Below are 18,149 nucleotides of genomic sequence, written 5' to 3'. Positions count from 1 at the left end.
ACACCACCTGTAGACGTGACATAGCGAGTGGTCTGGTTGCAGAGCTCCACGGTGAGGCCGCCTCCGCTGTGAGGCCTAGTTGTCGCCAATTTTCTGAGGGACGATGAAAGGTTATGGGCTGAGATTTGTGCCACTAGAAACTGAAATTGAATAATTTTATTGAATTTGAAAAGCATGATTTGAAATTGAAATTAATGTTTTGAAACTGAATTTATTTGATTTGCGAACTGGAATTGAATTTTTTAATTTTTTAATTTTAAGAAAATAGAGAGCTGAATTTTGAAGTAGGTTGAATACAATTTCAAAGGACATAAATTCAGTTTCAAAACATTAATTTCAATTTCAAATCATGCTTTTCAAAATCAATATAATTATTCAATTTCGGTTTCTAATGGCTCAAATCTCAGCCCATAGAAGGTGCCTATTTTTCATTTCAGGAGGAACAGCTTTTCTTAAATTTCTTTTATTTTTCACAAGTTGCATTTATCTTTCTTTTTTTTACTCCTATGCCATGTTTAATTTCCCAACCATTGTTCCAACATTCAGTCTCTCAAATCAGGTTTACTTTAACAGTGTTTAGGGCACATCTTACTACTTTTTAGTTTTGATTGTGTCTTTTGGCTTATAAAAGATGCTCCTTCAACCTAAAAATAAAGTTAAAAATGGCACAATTGAACAATATTATGGGATTTCATAGCTGATACACCTTTAACTCATACTGTACAGTGACACTTCATGTATCATCCCTTAGATATGATCTTCCTTTATGAAAAACAGTCTCCTTGTGTTGTCTTGAAGTTATAGTAGACTAGATGATGCTTGATTAATAAATGAATACTCTGAAAAAGTCATAACCTTGACATTTCTGACCTAATACATCAACCAGCCTCAAAATAATTAACTGAAAAATAACCACACACACTCTGATATGGTTTATAATTTATTAATTTGACTATCTATTCTACATCCAGGTGTCTTTCAGGAGGAGCAGCTGACCTTTACCCTTCTCGCCCACTGTGGAGGTCTTGCTGCATAACCCGCTTCCTCTGCAGTCTCTTGTGTAACAAACGGAGAGGACAGGATACGGTGCAGTAGCTCCACCTGGTGGGAGACAAATCAATGACATCAGTGAAAGATGAGAGAGTCGTGTAGGGCAGTAGTTTGAATCTGGTTGTTAAGAAAGGTGGTTTAATGTCGCTTAATTGAATTACACACCTCAGAAAAATCATTATTCTCAGCTTTCCTTATAGCTGACTCTGCCATCCAGTTCCTCAGCACGTATCGAGGATTCACATCTGACAAATAGTTTTTATAAGAAGTTAAAGATTTAGATCAGAGGAGATGTTTCATGATTAAAAACACTTTGATTGAGTGGCTTACTTTTCATTCTGTTTTGGCGATCCACTTCACCCTCATTTTGTTGCCTAAATTGGGTAGAAAGTTTTAAATTTAAATCCTCTTTTCAATAATTTAAAAACGACACCATAAACATTGTGATATAAATCAAATTATAGAGAATACAGAGAATTATCAAATATAAAAAAGACCTGAAGTGAACAGCTATGCTTATTTCTGCTTTACCTGCTGAGCCGCAGCAGGTACAAGTTGAGCCAATCAGAGAACAGCTCATGGGATGACAAATCTTCAAGAGCCCACATCTGATACAAAACAAAAAGGTACAAATCATAAAAAATAAGGCTTAAATTCAATCATTATTGTATCAGCATCTCTTGCTATGTTTCACTTTTACACTTGTTGCTCTGAACATCTTACTAGAACAAACACAATGCCAAAGCTGGTGTGAAATGTGTTGTTAACTTCAAAACAAACTTTAAAAACAGGATTTTTCAAAGTGTCACGATTTCAGTTCCACCTGTGTGAAGTTCCAGTGGTGAAGCTGTTGGTCTGAAACCTCACTGAGCTGTCTGAACGTCATGGTGAAGTCTGACCGAGTGTCCTCCATCATCTGTGGAGAAGACTCACAAACTTAACTGGGTGCACAATGTAATTCAGTATGTACAGATTATACACTGATGATTTACAAATGTCTAACAGAGTAAGCATGTGACTCTTCTGTCTTTGACTTGCCTTCAGCAGGAAGGCAATGAGGTAGCCATCATCTTCCTCTTCTTCACCCAGAAGTCCCAGTTTAGCTTTAAATAGCTGCTGAATCCTGAAATACATGCATGAGTTAGCCTGGAGTAATGGTTTAAATATTGTATTATTAGGGTTTGAATGTGGAAACATGACTCTTACCTAAACTGGTAAATCTCACCATACCCTTTCAAAATCATCTTAGCCCTGCAAAAGATAAGAAGACAAATCATTTTAAAAATCTAGGGGGAAAAAAATCAGGTATCTGGTGGAGAACTTAAGGGGGGACATGAGGACTTTGAGCTAGCTGGATTATGATTTTACCAACACATCTGATTGAAAGGTCATTTTGAATTTTGCTTTTGGGCTTGTGCTTCAATTGTTTTTCTTTTTACCACCACAGGTTGAAATGTGATGTTACAATTTTGAATCTATGAACTCCTGACAAGCTGTAGATCAGAAACTTGCACACACATGCATAAAAAACCTTTTTGGTTACATTTTTTATTTCTGTACCAGATTTTATGACTTTGAAACAATCAGAACAAATGTTGTGGTATATTTCGTTACCATACTAAATATAGTCTTAGGGCACAAAGTGAAACTATGTATGGTGTCCTTACTCTCTCTGCTGTTTTCTGGAGAGCACAGGATTCAGAGCAACCAGGAGCTTCTCCAGATTGAATAATCCAACGTCAGCCTGAGCTCCTATTCTGTACCTGCCCGCATCATCAGACGTGTTGGGGACAAAATCTGCAACATGACAGCTTTGTTTAATGACTGCAGGACACGCAGGTAGTGACTTTACAGAAATGTAAGAGTATCATTGTACACACCGGGGTTATACGACTCCATGAAGCCAAACGGCCCGTAGTCGATGGTGATGGAGAGGAGGCTGAAGTTGTCCGTGTTGCATACACCTGTCGGGATATTACGATCAATATCAGAGGATGTTGGTGACAGCTTTAGTATAAAATGATCAAATGAGAGAAGTTCTCACCATGTGCAAAACCAACTGACATCCAGTGTGCTATCAGGTGTGCAGTTTCATTCACAACCGTGGAATAAAACACCTGGAGGAATGAGAGTACAAAGCATGAAACAAGAAATTTGAGAAACATAGCATAAGCATTCCGAAATAAAGTTTATTACAGTGATACTTCATTGAAAAATTAAGGTCTCTCTAATTTTTGCTCATCACACATATATCATGCAATTATTGACTATTTTTATGAATTACAAATGAACAGTTTAATCTTTGTTAAATTTCCTTCAAGTACTATTCCTACAAATAACAGCATCATTTTTACCACACTTACCAAATATTTATCTGGCTCATCTGAATCGATGGAAGTGAAATGTTCTTTAATTACAAAGTCCAGCAGCTTTCTGTAACAGCCAGAGAAACCAGGTTGTGTTGTGAGCTGCATGTAATGATATGAAATATAAGGCCACAGACTGTGAGGAACACCGGACAGCAGAGACTCACCTCAGGAGATCCACCTCTCCACTTTGAGACAAAATTTCTAAAGATCCGATCCGAAACCAGGACTTGGCTAAACGGAGGACTACAGCTCCTGCGAAAAAAAATAAACAACATAAAAAAACTTCAATTAAAAAAAAGAATAAAAAAAGGATAACATCTTAATGTAATAAAAACTAAGAAATGTAGGTGTATGAGCCACGAATGAATGACTTGAAATGTGTATGATCTTCTTTTGAGGTTTAGGCTATTATTTGTATTTTATATTATTATTATTATTATTATTATTATTATTATTATTATTATTATTATATAGGATTATTATTTTTGTTGTTTGTTTATGATATAGTTTATTGTGTTGTCACGTTGATTTGTATAAAGCAGGTCATGTGTTAGGGACAGGATATTCTATTCAATTGAGCCACCTGGAGACAGGAGGTGAGTTGGTTGGCTGTATTTTTTATTGACCCCTATCTTTCTTGGATTACTGTGATCACTGTAACTATTAGTTTGTGCACATTATCATGAGTTGATTATCCTTTTTCCTTAATAAATGGTGAAACTTTAGCGTGTCAGTCACATACTAGGCCCAACCTCAGCCTCTCAGCGACTTTTGGATCTCTGTAGTTGCCTACAGTAGGTTTTGAAGTGTCTGCGTGAACAGTTGTACCTCTCTCTGTCTTCATATTGCCATTGTAGAACTGATCCCTGAACACTGGCTCCTCACTGACAACAAGACTATAATGAAGAATAATATTATCAGGTCATTAACAATAAACACTCTATAGGAGATGAACAAAAAGTGAGAAAAAAGTCTCACAGCTCATATTGCTCTGGTAATTTAATCAAATATTACAAAGATTGCATGTATGAATCCATCACTCACCTGGCAGCCCTGCTGGTTGGAACTCCCAGAGAGAACATGGCTTCACTGCACAGGAACTCTCTTACAGACGAACGAATCACAGCTCGACCGTCTCCTGACCTGTTTTAAATATTATAAACCTCATATTGAAATGACTGTAAACAGCTGACTTGTGTTGTCAGCCACACAAATATACAGCATACCTTGAGTAAGGTGTTTTCCCAGAGCCTTTGAGCTGCAGTTCCCACACCTCTCCTTTCCTGTAGAACATTATGAAAGGACAAAAGGTTGCGGCTTTAACTTTTAATGCAACTTAAAGCTCCTGTGAGGAAATTCAGTTTGTGGTGATTTGGCCTGCACATTCAAAAATAGTATACTCTGATGATAAAAGAGACACACACATGATTTAAGAGTCAACTGCATCACTCATTGTGATTCTTTGTTTTGGGAAATGTAAATAAAAGATGTTTCAGGAGTGTCACCATCTGACACCTACCCTGCAGCAGAGCTGGCAGGCATATGAAATCACTTATTAGAAATAATCAGTCCTCCTCCTGATGATCTTGCATGATTTTGTAGGTCATATAGAAGCATCAGTGTGAATTTCAGTCTGTTTCATCACCAGCTAAAAAACTCCTCACTGGAGCTTTAAACACACAGTACTTTAAATATGTACCTTACCTGTTTGTATACTGACCCAGGGAATGTGCTCGGCCATCACCCAGCTGACCCGCCCAGTATCCAAACTAATGGAGGAGATATTCATCAGTCCATTTTAATATTATCACCAGGTGTGATTAGAAATAGTAAATAATAACCTGTGTGATAAATCAGGCATCACCTGGTGGCCTCCATATCTGTGTGCAAGAGGTACAGATCCTTGCAGCAGGCGGTTACCGCTGGCGTAATTGAGGAAGTCGTCAGACTGAGTTGCAGCCAGGTCTAAATCTAAGATGCCTTCAATGACATCCTGTGGAGACAAGTTGAAATATAAATCTATTCCTCTTTTGCTGAATAAATGATTGGGATGTTTGTCATACCTTGGAAACTGCTGCCAGTCTTAACGGGCCCTTCAGTGGTGTTGGAATAGATTTGGAGAAAATACAGTTCTTCACGGTGCGGACAAAGTTACCATCAACCTCATCCACTGGAAATGATTCTGCAAAGAGGACATGTCATTATATCCTTTACATTCAATAAACCTATAATAACATTAGCATCAGTTTTACCTATGAGCTTCTTGCAGGACACACTGAACTGGTCCAGATCCTTTATGAGGTTTGATGCACTCATGTTCCACCTGGATTTGAAGGTGTCATGACCGTGGCAGTCATGGTCAGCACTTGGACAGGACTCCAGGACATGTGCAGGAGGGAAACTTGTTGCTGCCACTACAGCAAAAACTAACACTGAGTGGATAGTGCACATTTTCACAGACAGGGAGCAGCCACCTTAGAATTCTTCAGTTTGTATTCTGTTACATGTTAGGCTGTTGAGTTGAAAATACATAAGCCTCTGTTTTTTGTTGATATGATATCTGAATGTAGAAAGTAAGTAGTTCCAATCACTCAATAACTTAATGGAAAAATTATTTGTTTTTGCAACATAAGACAATAGAAAATGTTAAAAAAAAGTATTGCATTACAAAATAAATACAAGTATAATGTGTATGTCCCAAAACTAACTATTAAGTAGTTACTTCCTGCAGGTTAACAACACTTAATCTTCCCTAGCAGATGAAACTTTTTTAATAAACAATAACTCAAAACATGTGAGTAAGCACTGGAATTAAAATGCACACTCTGCTTTGGAAGAAGAAAGATAGAGACAAAGTTAGGTTGGTCTGTGTCTGCTTTTTTGGAAACACCTGTACCTGTTCACAAGCTTTACATTATCAAGCTAATAGCTAACTAGCTAGCTGAACCACCCAGCTGATAGTCTCGTCATAATTGTGCCAGTTTCTCTGAAGACCTGAAGTTAGAGGGTGGACATGTATTCCTTTGTTATGGTTGTAAACGCGACCTTAGTTTACATTTACACCTGGCTTCTTGAAATAAATGTTTGACTCTTGCTCCTCTCAGCTCTACCATTTGTAGTCAACTCCACGCTACTTCAAGAGCCACCAAAATAATCGGAAGAATTCAACTCCGGCTGGAAATTTCACCTGTGGACGCCCTCAAGACGAAAACTTGTTTCAAACAATTACTTTTACTTTCCTGTTTGTTGATCAAAAATCATCAATGATTAAAGAATAAGAAAAATAAAAAACATGTTATGTAAATCTTTAAAAATATATATAAAAAAGGAAATATTGCTAAGGAAGAGGATGAGGGCCACTGAAAAAAAGAAAAATGAAGGTCAATTATTTTAAATTACTATTATTCTGAGAAAAAAATCAGAATTCTGAGATTAAAAACATCTCAGAATTCTGAGATTAAAAACATCTCAGAATTCTGACTTTTATCTCAAAATTTTGACTTTTTTTCCAGAATTCTGTCTTTAATCTCAGAGTTCTGTCTTTAATCTCGGAAATCTGTCTTTAATCTCAGAATTCTGAATTTAATTTCAGAATTCTTACTTTAATCTAAAAAATCTGACTCTAATCTCAGAATTCTTTTTTTTTTTTCATAAAAATAATTATTTAAAAACATTTGACCTTCATTTTTCAAAGAAAAATTCAGTGGCCCTGATCCTCTTCTGCACAATTGCATATCGAAGAGAGTAAGAATCAATAAGATTAATGAAACATCTGAAAAAGCTATGACTTCTCTTGATAATTCCTCCACATTAATGAGAATAATACCTTTGTATCGTTCGTGTTGTTCCCTCATAATAACTGATACCTCCTTAGCAGCCCGAAGTTCCGAGCATCTGAAGAGCACATGAACGCACCTCAGATTCCTTGTTGTGAAACGTCACGATCTGACGCGTGTTTACTGGTTTCCTGTTCCGGTCCGATATATAACTTGTACCGATGCACGCTGGTGGGGAACATGGCGGGTCCGTGGTGGAGGCAGTGCAGGAGGTGGAGTACAAACTGTACGGGCACCACTTTATTTGAAACATTATGGCATATGAACAGCAGGTCCGCGTCCACACTGGGGCGGACTTCCTGGAGCTCGGGGCCGGGGAACGAGGTGAGTTTGCGGGCTGTCAGTATCAGGACACCGGGGCAGGGAGTGCTGTCATACCCAGGAAGGTCATCCAGCCCTGAGAGCTGTCAGACCCTCTGCAGGGGGGTCCTGTTCTGATAACGAGTGTATTACTGTAGTGTTTATCATATTTACTGGTAATGTGTCCGCATGTTCTCCTATGCAGTGAGTTTTTCGTGCTTTCTAAGGATCTGTTAAATGAATGGTGACTTGTTGGAGGGGGTGTTGGCTCCTTTAGAGCTTCAGCTGTAGGCATAAAGGTCAAGACCTGCCTTTGACATTAAAGAGTAATTACACTAAGCTCTGTCCTTTCCACACTCAGCTGTCCACCCAGGTGTAACCGGTCACACCAAGTTCACCATTTATTTAGAATTATTTACACCTGCTCCATTCATTCATTTATTTATTTACTATTATTCACACCTGCTGCATTCATTCATTTATTTACTATTATTCACACCTGCTGCATTCATTCATTTATTTACTATTATTCACACCTGCTGCATTCATTCATTTATTTACTATTATTCACACCTGCTACATTCATTCAGATTTATTCACACCTGCTGCATTCATTCATTTTTTTACTATTATTCACACCTGCTGCATTCATTCATTTAGCATTGGCTCTCATGTTTCTTAAGTTTCCCAACAAGTCACTTCCTCAACCACTGGAACAGTCAAACTGTAAATTTCACAACAATAAGGAGGCTGTAACTATCCTCTAATAACTCAAAAATAAATCAGAATCAGAGTTTATATATTTTTTGTGTTCAGTAATAATTTTTAGCATATTGTTTTTTTTCTTTATAACCATAACTTTAACTCGAAAATTCACTGAGGTTGTCCTCATTTACAGTGACGAAGAGTCAAGAGACACAAGTCAAACACAATTACACAACAAAATATAAAAGGCAAAATAAAAACAGGAAGTTGCACAAATGCAAAAGCAATGATACAAATTTAGAAAATCCCATAAAACACATGATAAACAAAGACATTCACTTCAAACATTTGCAGAATGATAAACAGTAGTTTGTGATCATGGTTTTGATTTGTGAATAGTTTGGAGAACTAAAGTACAAGAAGACAATTTTTCTGTCGCAGTTTGCACACAAGATCAACAATATGAGATTTAAATGTCTAAATGTTTAAATGGTGGGACTCGCAGGGTAACTCAGGATACAATACTTATGATAATAATAATATCAAATCCCTTTCAGAAGTAGCGACTCTGTTGGCTCAAATTAAGTCATTATTCTAAAGTAGTTTTTATTGAATGTCCTTTTATTTTTCAGAAACGACCATCGGGACTACCATCAGAAACAAACCTGAAAAGTTTACACCTTACCTCCTCTATCACCAGGTGAGTGGAATAACTAGACACTTTGCACAAGAGCTGCAACTAATTTCTATTTTGATTATTACTTATGGTCGACCCATTATTCTCAGAGACCTCAGAGAGGTCATTTGAGAGAGTAGAGTTGATATGTATTTAAAATATACAATGTTTTTGAGTGAGGCTTTGTCCAACCAACAGTCTGAAACTCAAAGATTCAGATGTCAAAGAAAAGCAGCAAATCTTTCAATTTCAGAAGCTGGAATCATCCGATTTGTGACATTTAAGCCTGAAAAATGATTGATTCAATAAAAAATAACTAGCAATATATATTTTTTTCCAGATGACTCTTATTCATTCATAATTGTTGTTGCTCTTCCAGCACCGGATTTTTACTGCATTTCAGAATGTTATTTTATTTGTCTTAAACCACCAGACAGTTTGGAGCAGGCTGTTGGTGTAATATATTTTTTAAAGTTTATTGATAAGACAGCTGAAGAGAGACAGGAAACATGGGGAGCAGAGAGAGGGGGAAGACATGCAGCAAACGGTCGCGGCCAGAAGTTAAACCAGTGACCTCTGCAACGAGTGCCATAGCCTCTGTATGAGGGACTGTTAGACCGCTAGGCCACCAGTGCCCCAGTAATACTTTTAGCAAAATGACAATTAATACATGATTATCTTTTCTTTGAAACCCCTAAAAGAGTACGTTTTGCCATGCTTCCAACTTGTGAAGGATCCCAATAATAAAACAATAAATCAAATGTGCCTAATTTTAAATTTTAAACCAGCTTTTCTGCCTTTTCTGTCTCTACAGACACAAGTTCCGACTGCTGGATCCCAAACTACAGACCTCCTGCTGCTGCCGAACGATACACAGTGATGCAAAGCCGAAAGACCCCTTCACCCTAGCACAGAAAGATTTAAAGAGTTTATATGATGACATCAGAAAGGTACGTCTTCATTACAGAGAGTTCTATCTGTTAAAGTTTGACTCGTGAAGAAACCAGACAGGATAAAGTCTATCAGGAGCTTTTCACTCATTACAGGAACAGAACAGGAAACATTCTCCTGTCATGTGATGTTTGTCAGGCATTTATCTTTAACACTAGTTTGTTATGACTGAAATAAAACACGCTTGTTACACCTTTTCCTCACAGGAGCTGTTTGTATCCAAAGAAGAGCTCAAGGATCTATGTGACTACTACTTTGATGGCAAAGGCAAAGCAATCCGACCAATGATAGTCGTCCTGATGGCCCGGGCGCTTAACATCCACAGCAACAGAGCCGGGTGAGACCGGATCACTTTACAGCTTCATGTTTTATATGTAGATTTATTTGCTGCAAGATACAGTAGTAAGAGAGAAAATGCCACACACCCTCTGAAATTATTTTATGAAGCATAGTCCAGAGTTTATATCATCTCACATCCTTCAATGTTTTATTACTTTCGTCCTCTCCCCCTGTAGAGATCTGCTCCCCGGTCAGAGGGCCATCGCCATGATCTCAGAGATGATCCACACTGCCAGCCTGGTGCACGATGACGTCATTGACGGCTCGGATAAACGACGAGGGAAGAGAACCATCAATGAAATGTGGGGGGAAAGAAAGGTAGGGAATTAAAAGTTGTCATCTCCTCTTACATAAATGTTTAGAGGATTTGAATCTCATGGGTTTTCTTCCTCCTGTAGGCAATCTTAGCTGGAGATTTCATCCTCTCAGCTGCCTCCATGGCCCTGGCTCGGATCGGTAACATCACAGTGGTAAAGGTGCTGTCCCAGGTGATAGAGGACCTGGTGAGAGGTACGTTTATCCTCATGTTTTAGACCCATTCGCCAAATCAGAAATGAGACTTTATTGAGGTTGTACCTAAAGATGTCAGAGACTTTCTAAAAGTTAGAGCTCAGATTATTGTTCAATTACTTAGTGAGCATTTTTCTGTTGAAAAGATGTTCAAAACAAGCTCAGAGGTGAAAGTTTCTCTTACTATTTAAAGATGTTGAAGTCCAGATTTCAGTGAGAAATCTGCTTCTGTCACAAGATCAATCACACGCTATTTTCAATTTGCTTCTTGTTTATATTGTGCTTAAAACCATCATATAAGTGAGCAATGCATCACAGTCAAAAGTGACCAAAAAAGAGTCGTTTGCAAGCACAAGTGGAGTTTGATTCAATCTCAATTCACTTCCAGAACTCTTCATTCTTTATTCGGATCCCCATTACCTTCCACAACATGGTTGCTAGTCTTCCTAGGGTCCACACATAAAAACAAAAAACAGTCATTTATAAAATCACAATTCAAAACATCTTAAAAGATATAATAAAATATTGCTGAACATGAAATAAGCCATAGAAACCCTGAGAGAAAAATAATCTAAAAGAGAAATAGGAAATAATACAAAGTACAGAAACAGTCAGAAGATCTCAACAGATAATAATTGAATCTACATCAAGCTTAAAACAAATCTTTTGATGACTTGTTAAAAAGAGATTTTCTCCTTGAGTTTTCTATTTGCGATGGGAACTCGTCACCTTCAGCCAGGTCTCATCAAGACAGTGGCTGTTTCCGAAATCGCCTACTATACTAGCAGTACGTACTGATATGTCCAAAATTCAGTATGTAGTAAGTAGTATGTGAACAAGAGCAAAATCTGCAGTATGCCAAAACTCCCAGGATGTCTACTGATACGGGAAAATATCTCAGTATGCATCGGACCAGTCTGCCTCGCGTACTGTTTCCCATAATGCACAGCGCTCGTTCTGCTTTTTCTTTTTCCTCATTTTTTGACGGGATGAAATCTGTTTTTGGGTGCTGTGAAAGTTATCAAATTACATATAAACCACTTCCTAACTTTTTAATTCATAAATGGATGCTAAATAAGCATTTCATTTATCGGCTTCGCCGTTGTTTACTTCCGCTTTCCGAAACCGGAAATCCAGCGAAGTCTGGCTCAGCATGCTGCATGACAGATCGAACAGAACAGTCATACTACATACTAAATTCAAACGCAGTATGTAGTAGGCAATACCTACTGCCTACTACATTAGTAAGTAGTATGTAGCAGGCCGTTTCAGAAACAGCCAGAGCTTCAGTTAGATATCACTCAACTACATCAGCATCCAGGGTAGCTCTGACTTCATGTCACGGCTTCACTCAACTCAACTTTGTTTATATAGAACCTTTCATACATACAAACATGCAGCCCAAAGTGCTTCACAAAAGAACAGAGACAGAAAAAACAGCAATGTTAAAATTATTAAAGGCACGATTATGAATAAAAAACTTAAAAATAAAATAAAATCAATACAGTAAAATTAATAGAATAAGTAAGAGTAGAAAGTAAAGTTAAAAATAAGGTATAGCTAAAAAGATCAGATAAATACAAAAAATACATAGATAAATAAGTAAATAAGATAAATGAATGTTAAAGCAATGATTATCATAATAATGCAATCCAGGGTTAACAATTAATAACTCCAAATGAAAAGCTAGATTAAAAAAAAATCCACGGTCCTCTTTTTTCTTCTCCTGTTCAGAATGTGTCACCCTGTTTGTGTTTTTTCTGAACTCTCTCATTCTCAACACACACTCCTTAAAGAGCTGTGTTTCTGATTTTTGAATGAAAATGTTTTTTAATGTTACATCTTTCCTGATTTCACCTTTTTTAAAGACTGAAACGAAGTAAGTTGTATTTTCAGTGTAAGGTTATTAAAATCTCTTCCCCTTTTGTGTCTCCAGGTGAGTTCATGCAGCTGGGGTCCAAAGAGAACGAGAACGAGAGATTCAAACACTACCTCGAGAAAACCTTCAAGAAGACTGCCAGTCTCATTGCAAACAGTTGTAAAGCAGTATGTACGTTCTGTCTCCACAGTAATATCACCGAGTTGGAGGAAAGCCTCGGCTTTTACTGCCTGTGTGTTTTTGTTGACTGTTTTCCTCCGTTTCTCTGAAGGTATCCATTCTAGTGAACTCTGATCCTGAGGTTCATGAAATAGCTTACCAGTATGGGAAGAACGTCGGCATCGCATTTCAGGTAAGATGTGATCTTTTAAGTTTATAAATGAAGAGAGACTTTATTTCACAGGATGTAACGGCCCTAGAGTAAAATTTGAATAATCTAAAAGTATAAAAAATAATAATAAGTGTTGTTTTTTTTCTGTCCTGTAGCTGGTGGACGATGTCTTAGACTTTACATCAGGGGCCAGTCAGCTGGGGAAACCCTCGGCTGCAGATCTCAAATTGGGCCTGGCGACAGGGCCGGTCCTGTTCGCTTGTCAGCAGGTGAGACCTACATCAACTTTGCTGATAATCCCATGTTGCTGGGAAACTCTCAAACATAGTGTGTGTAACCATATCCTGCTGTTTTCTTTTCTCTGTTTTCAGTTTCCTGAGCTCCATGCCATGATCATGAGACGCTTCAGCTCTAAAGGAGACGTGGATCGAGCCTGGCAGTATGTCCTTCAGGTGAGACGAATAACAAACTAAATCAAAGAAAAGGTTTGTGCTACATTAACCGAGAAGTTGGGACTAAAACCCAATCCTCTGTTCTGACTGAAAAGCCACGGATGTGTAGTTAAAGTTTGCACATGACAGAAGTCATAATGAAGAACAATAAACTCATAAGCTTGACCTAGAATACAACCCTTGACCACAGCTGTAGACACTGATCTAAAGCCTCTCACCCTGCAGCCCCTCCCCTCAGCATCAACATGATTTGAAATCACCCTCTCTCACCCCTCACACCACTGCCATCCTGGTCCACAGTCTCGTCACTTCCCGTATCGATTATTGTAATTCACTCCTCTTCGGTGTCCCTCACAAATCCCTCCATAAACTTCAACTGGTCCAAAACTCTGCAGCCCGCATCATCATCAGAACCCCCTCCTTTCACCACATCACCCCTGTCCTCCAGCAGCTCCACTGGCTACCGGTCAAACTCAGAATCAATTTCAAAATCCTCCTTTACACATTCAAGGCCATCCACAACCTCTCCCCCCCATACCTATCTGATCTCCTCCACATTGTCACCCCCTCTCGCTCCCTCAGGTCCTCGTCCTCCCTCCACCTCTCTGTGCCCCCTGCCCGTCTCAGCACCATGGGGAGCAGAGCTTTCAGTCGCTCTGCTCCCCAACTCTGGAACTCACTCCCACCAGACATCCGAAACTCTGACTCACTACCCCTCTTCAAATCAAAACTCAAAACCCATCTGTTTCAAACTGCATTCCCTGTTTAATTTCCACTGCTTCATTTTTAACTTGGTGTTACTTTGCTTGTTGTTTTTATTTATTTTATCCTGTTGTTTTATTTATTGTGTTTTAATCTGTCTGTAAAGCGACCTTCAGTGTTTTGAAAGGCGCTTCTAAATAAAATCTATTATTATTATTATTATTATTATTATTAAAAGAACACAAAGAAAACATCCACCTAGTGGAAGTGCTCGTATTCTAAGTCATTTAATTGTAACAATAATAATAATAACTTTATTTATATAGCACCTTTTAAAACAAAGTTTACAAAGCATGGTTCGAATAACAAAGTAAACCTTTTGACCGACAGAGGAGAGGAATTTCAACAATGCAAAACAGAATACAACACAATGTTAAAAAGAATACACGAAAAATTAAACAGAATGAAGTGTGACAATAGACCAGTAAATAATTTATTTTGTTTTTCAAAGATAAATAAAATAAATAAATAAACAGAAATGAATTAAAGAAAAATGGATATGTAAATAAAAGCATTAAAAGGGCAATAAAAGAGGTTTTCAGAATAAGAGGATGACATCACATCGAGAAGAAAAAAAGTGACAATGATAAATTACGAACATTAAAATAATAAATGAAAAAAATAATAAATTGAAAACATAAATAATCAAATGAAAGGGGTAAACAATGAATTAGTTGGATAAAAACTAATAATAAAAAACTAGAGGTAAAAGCGTTTAGAAGGATGAAATCATCTTAAAGCAAGTCTGTAAAAATGGGTTTTAAGAAGAGATTTAAAGATGTCACTGACTCTGCATGCCCCACCATCCCACAAGATTTGAAGGGATGGCTTGTAATTTATTAGCATTTCTGCGCTGTAGTTTGGGGTGAGACCCAGGCTAGCTCTGTTAAAACCAGTTAGAAGCCCGGCTGCTGTGTTCTGGACCAGTTGGAGGCGAGAGAGTGATTTATTGGTGATACCGGGGAGGAAGGAGTTACAGTAGTCTAGACAGGAGAAAATGAGTGCGTGAATAATGGTTACTTTATCCCTTTGAGTCATTCAAAATAATAAACAGATTGAGACCTCTGTCCACTTTCTACATCTGGGTAGAAAGTGGCCAGCCATACTTATAGTTTGTAATGAAATATGGGTTTAGTTTTTACTATATCTGTTTTGAGGAATTGTTGATGTCAACATTGAAATGTCCTCTCTCTTCACGTTATCAGTCTTGTGTTGACTTGTGAAAGAGATGTGGAGCTCAGCCAGTGCAGAAAAAGAAATGAAATGAAATGAAATGAAAAAATATTCTGACATCTGAATTTCCTCCTCTTGATTTTAAGAGCGATGGAGTGCAGCAGACGAACTTCCTGGCCCAGCGTTACTGTCAGGAAGCCATCAGACAGATCAGCATGCTGAGGCCGTCCGCGGAGAGAGACGCCCTCATCAGGCTCACTGAGATGGTTCTCACCAGAGACAAGTGAACCTCCTCTGAACTCCACTTCAGGCAGCTACCTACCTGTGGGAAAACCAATCTCCCCGGCACACCCCACCTCAATGTCAGCGCAGGCCGGGGTTCCGACAAAGACGGTTTAGAGAGGCGATGGAAGTTTGGTTCTGAAGGATCCCTGCGGCTTGTTTTTAGTACAAAACAAGCTGAGTAAGCAAAATCATGGGATCTGAACCGCAGGCAGGGGTCTCTCTGAACGGATTTCTGCTCTCTCAAACACAACCAAATATACACAAAGCTCAATAATGATGACATATATAAATACACACACGGTTTGAAATGCAAATCCCATTGGACACTGACTTGAAAGTTATATTAAATTAATGGATAAAGCTACAAAGTGCACTCTATCCCTTCACTGCATATAGTACTGTACCTGCATCGCCCGCCCCAGGACTCAAATCTAGCTGACTGACCGAAAGGTTTGTTGCCGGCTAGTGCTGAGCTGTGGCGGCGTTGCAAAAAAAAAAAATCTCATAGCAAACACAACGGAAGTGAACTAATGTCATCGATGTGTTTGTTTGGATCGATCATTTTCCTCTCTCAAGATCCGTCCACACCTCTGCAGCCAAACAGTCGTGTGTTTATGACCTGTGACATGTTATGAGGCTGCTTCTGTAATGCAAAGTGCCCTGTGACAACCAAGGCCTTAACATCTGCAATGACTGTGTGCTAAATAAATATATTATCATGTTTTTTTTTTATTTAAACCAAGTGTACGCTCCTTTTTCTTCATTCTGTCAAAGCCACCTTGGAAGGCTGCGTCATCAACAGTCCAATCAGAAACTATGGTTGTAACTGCTCAGATCAAAAAGTGAATTCTGAATATATCCCCAAAATGTGCACCATTATTTATTGGTTAATGAAATCCTCCTGAGGAGCGTCTGGTTCTGGGGAGTCTCAGGTTCATTGTAAATATTAAGTTACACAGAGGCTTCACTCTGGCTTACTTCAGCAATAATAACCTGACAAAGAAACCAGTTTGCCTTCAATAGGCGTTTTTCAACCTCAGGAACTTTACCCCAGAACTAGGGACTTTACCCCTGAACTACATACATTTCGACTGGAGGAACTAGGGTCTAAATTTAGTTCAGGGGTAATTTAGTTCTCCCCCCTGAAAAGTCCCTGCTTGGGGGTTAGTACTTTTCAAAGTTCCTGGGACTTTCGGTTGGACGTTATGGTGTTTGTGGAGTTTACACAGTTGCTGAAACACAGAGGGAGTTCCTGGGAATGCATACTAGTTTAGTTTTTTATTAAGATTTCTAAATATTATTTAATATAATTTGTTTTCTCCATACGTCACTGGCCTGATTTGCACAATCTACTTGGGACTTCATCCCCCGGTCGAAACACAGACAACAATGGAGGCACATGAACCTTTTAGTTCCGGGAAAAGAAGTTCCAGGGGCTAAAAGACCCTGGACCTCTTCGTAGAAATGCACCTAATAAGGGGGTTCTAAGTTTGCCAAATGACCACCAAAAGTAAAAATGCTTAGTCATATCTGTTGTGACTATGAAGCAGGTCTCTTGGATACCAAGGTAACTTCAGGGTTAACTCTGGTTCGTCAGAAGGTGGTTCACTTCTTACCGGGTTAGATCACAGTAATAACTGATGCTCAACATCTAACCTGCTCTGGATCTACATATTAGTTTAAGGGAATAAACAGGGTTTGATCTAAATTGCACTAATAATGGGAGAGTGATAAAAGCCACAACTTGCACGTCCACTTATTCCACCAGTTCTTCCTCAGGTTTTCAAATGCAGCTGTGTTGATTTTAGTCTGGGTCATACGGTGGCCCTGAGGGGCAAACACAACGACATTTTGCAAAACAAACCACCTTATATCAGGTCTTCTTTTTTGGTTCTGTACTTTTCTCATTGCTTTTTCTTCTTGTTCTAGTGATTCTCATTGCTTTTTATCCCATCTCATCTTTCCTCTGTCCCTTCCTCTCCTTCGTGCATCCCCTGCCTGAACCTTTTACATTCCCTACACTGGACTTTGGGTCTTTTTGTTCCACTGTTATTTTTTGCTGTAGTTTAAAAACACAGCTCATGCACATTGTTAGGAAAGTGTTTCATTTCCATCTCACATTGGAAGCCCATAGTGGGATTTGAACCCAGAACCATCAAATTGAAAGGTACGTGCAGACCTCTCTTCAACACAACAGAGCTGCTTCGATGAAACTTTCCTTTGTAGGTCTTTTCATTCCACCATTTGGATTTTGTACTTCAAAAGCACTGTTCCAATTACAGTGTGAGGAAAGGGTTTCATTTCCATCTCCCATGGACAGTCCCCGCCGGGATTCAAACCCAGGATCCTTGCAATGAAAGCCAGCAATCCACACCCAGACACCACAGGCCAACTTGGTAGTGACTGCCTCTTTCGGTCGTTTAATTTATATCTTAATGGTCCTTCAAAAGCACAGCTCGTCTCATTTGTGATGAAAAGTCAAGCAGATTTGTCCCTCAAGTTGAAACTTTGATTCAGCTGCACTGCATTTA

At 38.5% G+C, this 18,149-nt stretch overlaps 2 protein-coding genes across 2 annotated transcripts; one reads left to right on the top strand and one right to left on the bottom strand.

The window, feature by feature from the left end:
* Positions 1-927: 927 nt before the first annotated feature.
* Positions 928-6,579, bottom strand: LOC117829306 (protein adenylyltransferase SelO-1, mitochondrial-like). Its single transcript, XM_034706932.1, has 19 exons — positions 5,672-6,579; positions 5,483-5,601; positions 5,284-5,412; positions 5,124-5,188; positions 4,646-4,702; positions 4,464-4,562; positions 4,248-4,315; positions 3,584-3,671; positions 3,414-3,483; positions 3,095-3,167; positions 2,931-3,014; positions 2,718-2,847; positions 2,257-2,301; positions 2,089-2,173; positions 1,874-1,966; positions 1,582-1,658; positions 1,381-1,424; positions 1,216-1,295; positions 928-1,101 (listed from the first exon to the last, which is right to left on the bottom strand). The coding sequence occupies exons 1-19, from the start codon at positions 5,868-5,870 to the stop codon at positions 979-981; spliced, it is 1,728 nt and encodes a 575-aa protein (XP_034562823.1). The 5' UTR covers positions 5,871-6,579; the 3' UTR covers positions 928-978.
* Positions 6,580-7,373: 794 nt separating this feature from the next.
* On the top strand, positions 7,374-16,356 carry pdss1 (prenyl (decaprenyl) diphosphate synthase, subunit 1). Its single transcript, XM_034706809.1, has 11 exons — positions 7,374-7,579; positions 8,893-8,960; positions 9,751-9,886; positions 10,094-10,224; positions 10,403-10,544; positions 10,625-10,736; positions 12,673-12,782; positions 12,887-12,967; positions 13,102-13,215; positions 13,318-13,398; positions 15,480-16,356. Exons 1-11 carry the CDS (start codon positions 7,436-7,438, stop codon positions 15,618-15,620), a joined length of 1,260 nt encoding a protein of 419 aa, XP_034562700.1. The 5' UTR covers positions 7,374-7,435; the 3' UTR covers positions 15,621-16,356.
* Positions 16,357-18,149: the final 1,793 nt, after the last annotated feature.

The sequence above is a fragment of the Notolabrus celidotus genome, chromosome 17 (assembly GCF_009762535.1).
Source record: "Notolabrus celidotus isolate fNotCel1 chromosome 17, fNotCel1.pri, whole genome shotgun sequence".
Classification (NCBI taxonomy): Eukaryota; Metazoa; Chordata; class Actinopteri; order Labriformes; family Labridae; genus Notolabrus; species Notolabrus celidotus.
The sequence above is the reverse complement of the archived record's forward strand: the minus strand, read 5'-3'. Positions and strand labels throughout refer to the sequence as shown.

What these genes read in the sequence shown, in the direction of transcription:
- LOC117829306 (XM_034706932.1), bottom strand. Translation starts at nt 5,870, where the DNA reads ATGTGCACTATCCACTCAGTGTTAGTTTTTGCTGTAGTGGCAGCAACA. An exon ending in CTGGGTCAGTATACAAACAG is followed by an intron (nt 4,703 to 5,123) that starts GTAAGGTACATA and finishes AATGTTCTACAG; the next exon opens with GAAAGGAGAGGTGTGGGAAC. An exon ending in TCATTGCCTTCCTGCTGAAG is followed by an intron (nt 1,967 to 2,088) that starts GCAAGTCAAAGA and finishes TCTTCTCCACAG; the next exon opens with ATGATGGAGGACACTCGGTC.
- pdss1 (XM_034706809.1), top strand. Translation starts at nt 7,436, where the DNA reads ATGGCGGGTCCGTGGTGGAGGCAGTGCAGGAGGTGGAGTACAAACTGT. An exon ending in CTTACCTCCTCTATCACCAG is followed by an intron (nt 8,961 to 9,750) that starts GTGAGTGGAATA and finishes CTGTCTCTACAG; the next exon opens with ACACAAGTTCCGACTGCTGG. An exon ending in ACGTCGGCATCGCATTTCAG is followed by an intron (nt 12,968 to 13,101) that starts GTAAGATGTGAT and finishes TCTGTCCTGTAG; the next exon opens with CTGGTGGACGATGTCTTAGA.